Consider the following 4,940-nt stretch of genomic DNA (forward strand, 5'->3'; position numbering starts at 1 on the left):
GCTGGGTGGGGGTGGTGGGGGTCTGGGCTTCCCGATCATGCCCCGAGGCAGGCCCAGCTCCGGGTTCAGCATGTCCATGTAGCTCTGTATGTCTGCAGCTCTAGCGCTGGAAAGCTCTGGGGAGGCAGGAGAAAGGGCCAGATTTGGGAGCTTGTAGACAGGCTGTTCCCCAAGACAGACTCTCCGCCACCTGGAAACAACTTGCCGAGGGCCACAGTGGGCTCCAGGGCACCACTTGGTACACTTGCTGTGGCCCCTGGCGGTGCCGGGCTTCCTCTCCCTGGCCCTGCCCTGCCCCAGTGCAGCACTTACTGGGGGAAGATCAGGCACTCCGGTTTGGAGGGGAAGCACCCAGGCTTTGCTGTGTCTAGAGGCAGGGTCACCTGGAAGGGGAGGGTCTACTCCTTGGGAGTACGGATGGCCACATCTCGTCTTTGCAGGGCACCCCTCCCGGGGCTGCAGGCCACCATCTGGCGGCGTAAAGCAGGCGTTGCAAGGGGACGGACGCCCACGCTCAGGGCATGGTCAGGCTGTGTGTACACACATGCCTGCAGTCTGCTGAGGCGATTGTGCATTTGTGTGTGTTTGAGCGTGTATGCATTTGTGCACGTGCCTCTTTGTATTGAGGAATTTGTGTGCACTGCACTGTGGACATAGTTGTGTGTGTGCGTGCATATCTGTAGTATGGAAATAGAGCATTGTGTGCTTGGGTATAAGGTGAGTGTGTGCAGATATTAGCATGGCTCTGTGTGTGTGTTCATATTTGTATGCTGTATGTACACATGTACAAGCATGTGCTTTTGTGTGTGAGTAGCTGAGAATAATGAACGGTGGGCGGCACATGTGGATTTTGTGTGTGGGGAGAGTACATGTGGATGTACACGTACGTTTGTGATGAGCACACACACGCATGAGTGACATCTGTTTCTCAGCAGAAGGGGTGTCTCCTCCCCACGTTTAAGAGCAAGTGATGACGGTAGTCTCTGACCTTGGCTGTGGCAGGATGGCCCAAGGCCAACCCTCACAGCCCAGTGGTCTGGCTTCAGTCTGCTCCGCCTCCCCCTCTTCCTCCTTGGGCACACTCACCGCGTGGAGGGTGCTGGCCCTTGATGCTGGAGTGGCTGGAGGAGCAGGAGTCATAGTTGGAGAGGGTGCTGGTGGGCGAGCTGAGGTCAAAGTTCAGCGGCTGGACTGACACCGTGGTGTTAGGTGAGGACATGCCTGAATCCAGCTGCTTCGCCTCCAGCTCTGCGGATGGATCCCGGGAGAGCACGCGGTGCTCCACGCTCTGAAGGGGAGGGAGGGAAGCCATGAAGGCAAGTGCACCCCAAGATGCGTTGCTCTCCAGGCTAGGGTCCCACTCAGCCATGCCTTCACTGTGGGATCTTGGTCAAGCCACACCCCTCTCTGGGGTCTCTTCTGCATCACTGGAGGGTCTCTCAGGTTCCTCCAAGTTAAGATTCAAGCCCAGCCCCGCCAGGCAGCAGGACCCAGGTTCCTGGGAAACTCCCTCCCCTGGCTCCTCCCTGATTAAGAGGGTGGAGAGATCGACGAGGAGGGGGCCTTGAGCTGCACCCCAAAGGGAGAACTACCAGGAGATCGGCCTTCTCCCTTAAGGATCAGAGGCTCCATGGGGAGGCGCACAGCACAGCCCATCCCTAGTTATGTGGCTGGCAAGCTAGCGCGCCTTGCCGGACCTGGGACCTGGGGCAGACTCCCAACACCAGCCCGGCCTGTCTCCTGATGGGGCCCTTGGGGTAAGGGTGGGGCCTGGGTAGCCAGCTGAGCAGTGATGGGCAGCTAGAGCTCAGGCTGCCAGGCCTGCCATTACCCCGCCCTGCCGGATCTGTGCCTCTGACCACAGGCCTGTCCCCTCCCGGTGCAGAGGGGAATGGGGTGGGGGCCCTGCTTACATTGCCCATGCTGCCCCTGCTGCCGGCAAGCCCGCTTGCTCCGCTGCCTCCTACCCAGGCGTGCTCCTCCTTGCCCCGTGCCCCCTCCCTGCCTAAGAAGTGTCACAGGCCCCCTGGGAGAGAGAGGCAGGCCTGGCACCAGGTAATGGCTCAGCGGCTGCGCTCATTGGCCCCGTAATTAGGGGCTCTGCGGGAGTGTTTGCCTTTTCTGGGCCAGCATCTTCTGTGGCTTGGATCTGTCACTGCCGAAGCTGGGCCTGCTTGGGTGAGAGAACCAGGGCACACACCCCCCACCCATTCCAGGGGACCAGGCCCTGCTGCCTACCCCAGGAGTCAGGGGAGCCATAGGAGGTGGCTTGGGCAGCACCCAAAGGTGCTCTTTACCTGGCCAACAGCAGTGGGTGCTGAAGGCACCAAGCCCTGACCCCTGTAGGCAGCAGATAAGAGGCTGGGCCACAGCAGGTGTACTGCATCTGCCCTGAGTCACCCAGCTCTGCAGTCTGGGACAGTGGCTTCAAACTTTCCCTCTCCCACTTACTAGCTATGTCATTTTGGGTGAGTCACCTATGCTTTTTGTGCCTAAGTTTCTTTATCTGCAAATGGGGATAACAGCACTACTTGCCCTGCTGAGCTCCAGGACATGGCACCCAGTAAATGACACATAGTCAGCTATTATTTTTAGATGGAGTTTCATTCTTGTTGCCCAGGCTGGAGTGTGGTGGCGCGGTCTCGGCTCACTGCAACCTCCACCTCCCAGGTTCAAGCAATTCTCCTGCCTCAGCCTCCTAAGTAGTTGGAATTACAGGTGCCCACCACCACACCCAGCTAACTTTTGTATTTTTAGTAGAGATGGGGTTTCATCATGTTGACCAGGCTGGCCTCGAACCCTGACCTCAGGTGATCCACCCACCTCAGCTTCCCAAAGTGCAGGCATGGACCACCATGCCTGGCCTGTCAACTTTTTTTTTTTTTTTTTTTTTGAGATGGAATCTTGCTCTGTCACCAGGCTGGAGTACAGTGGCGCGATCTTGGCTCACAGCAACCTCCGCCTCCTGGGTTCAAGTGATTCTCCTGCCTCTGCCTCCTGAGTAGCTGGGACTACAGGCGTGTGCTACCACACCTGGCTACATTTTTTTTTGTATTTTTATTAGAGATGGGGTTTCACCATGTTGGCCAGGATGGTCTCGATCTGCTGACCTCGTGATCCGCCCACCTCAGCCTCCCAAAGTGCTGGGATTACAGGCGTGAGCCACCGTGCCTGGCCTGAGCCACCGCACCCAACCAACTATATTTTTTAATGTACTGTGAAGAGTAACTGAGATTACACCTTTAAGGCACTCGGCAGGGTACCTGCCTAAGTCAGAATCCAATGAGTGGTGTTTGCTGTCCTATAACCACTAGCAGCTGCATCCAGAGAGGCCCTCAGGTCCTCTGGGCCCTAGTGCCACCCCACCGTCCCTCAACAGAGTCACAGACTCTCTTAGCTAAAGGACACCCACCACTGATGCAGCAATGCCCTTCCCAGTGTCCATCCTGGCTTATATACCCTAGTGACAGAGTGCTCACTACCTGCTGGGCCACTCATTCTCTTCCGGAGACTCTTTCTGGGGCGGAAGTTCATCCTCAGGCCCGCCTGCAGCCTCTGGCCTTTGGACCTTGCTGTGTTCTGCAGCCCCCAGAGCCAGGACCATACCCCTGTGCTGGCAGGGAGGGCAGATGCACAGACGGTGCTCGGGGCACAGACCATCTACCTTCTTCCCTCCGGGCCTCATTTCACAGACCCTCCATGGCCAGGCTGCCCCATGGAGTTAGTTCGCATCCTTTTGGAGTTGGCTGCGGGGCCCACTCTCTTCCCTGCCTATTGCCTCAAAGCAGGCATTGTACCAGCTGGTGCAGAGCCCTGCACTTGGAGACATCCACAGCTGAGTTCAAGTCCCAGTGGGTCACTTCATGACTGTCTCACCATAATAACATAGTTTAAAAAGAATAGTATGGGTTTCCAGTTATGAACCAGCCATGAAGTCAGCAAATGTACGGTGCAGGGGCTGAGAGGTGGCTCCTGGCCAGGCCATCGAGGCAGGTTCTCCACTCTACCACTTACTGGTGATGTGATCTTGGTGCCTCGCAGACTCAGTTTATCCATATGTGGAACGGGACACTTACACTGCCGTCTGCAGAGGTGGCTGTGAGTTATACCCAAGCTAATGACTGTGGGCGGGTAAACGAGCCTAACTGTTCCCAATGGGGCCTGTCTTGTGATTTCTCCAGCCTTACCCCTTGGGGTGACCCTGTTCTTCCCTGTCCTCTTTCTGTTAACCTTTGTGCCTCTAATCCCTCAGTCCCCAGGAGGCAGTGGTTCTGGGCTGAGAGGTCGTGTGGAGTAGTGGGCTTCACGTCCCTGAACCTCAGCTTCCTCCTTGGTAAAATGGGGTGACGACACCCACCACTGGGGTAGAGGGGCGAGAAGAGAGAATGCCACAGGAGCAGCGCAGGGATCGTACCAGGTTCTCCACAGTGCGCAGGTAGCGGGTGCAGTGGCTGTGGCCGTTGAAGTCCGACAGGTCGGCGGCCGTGTACCCGTCGCGGTCGCGGACGTCCAGCTCCGCGCCATTCACTACCAGGATCTGGCAGCACTGCGGAGGCACGCAGTGAGGACCCGGCCCCGGCCGCGAGCTGGGACCCCCACACCCGGGCAGGGCCATGCCGAGAGCGCGGTGCCAGCAGAGGGCGCGCGCCCCAACCCCGGGCCCGCGCTGACCTCTAGCTCCCCGTTCTCGGCGGCGTCGTGCAGTGGGGTCCCGCCCCACAGGTCAGCCGAGATCTCCCCGCCGTGCAGCAGCAGCCAGCTGAGCACCTTGGTGTGGCCGCGGCTCGCCGCGAAGTGCATGGCGGTGGCGCCGTCTTTGTCCTGCTCAGACAGGCTCACGTCGGTGCAGCTCACCTGGGCAGGAAGGGCGGGGAGAGAGGGGCGGGGGCTGGGCGCCAGGCCCCTGCGGGCCCCGCCCCTTACACCTCCCGGTCGCGTCC

At 58.8% G+C, this 4,940-nt stretch overlaps 1 protein-coding gene across 1 annotated transcript in view; it reads right to left on the reverse strand.

The window, feature by feature from the left end:
* ESPN (espin) overlaps positions 1 to 4,940 on the reverse strand; it is a gene marked incomplete at its 5' end in the record, with an annotated part of 37,681 nt that overhangs the window by 16,401 nt on the left and 16,340 nt on the right. Inside the window, 4 exons of the mRNA XM_011938309.1 lie at positions 1 to 116; positions 1,087 to 1,288; positions 4,415 to 4,546; positions 4,672 to 4,927. Of these exons, the coding sequence (XP_011793699.1) occupies positions 1 to 116; positions 1,087 to 1,288; positions 4,415 to 4,546; positions 4,672 to 4,927 (706 nt within the window). The remainder of the gene's footprint in view (positions 117 to 1,086; positions 1,289 to 4,414; positions 4,547 to 4,671; positions 4,928 to 4,940) is intronic.

The sequence above is a fragment of the Colobus angolensis genome, unplaced genomic scaffold (genome assembly GCF_000951035.1).
Source record: "Colobus angolensis palliatus isolate OR3802 unplaced genomic scaffold, Cang.pa_1.0 Scaffold170, whole genome shotgun sequence".
NCBI lineage: Eukaryota > Metazoa > Chordata > Mammalia > Primates > Cercopithecidae > Colobus > Colobus angolensis.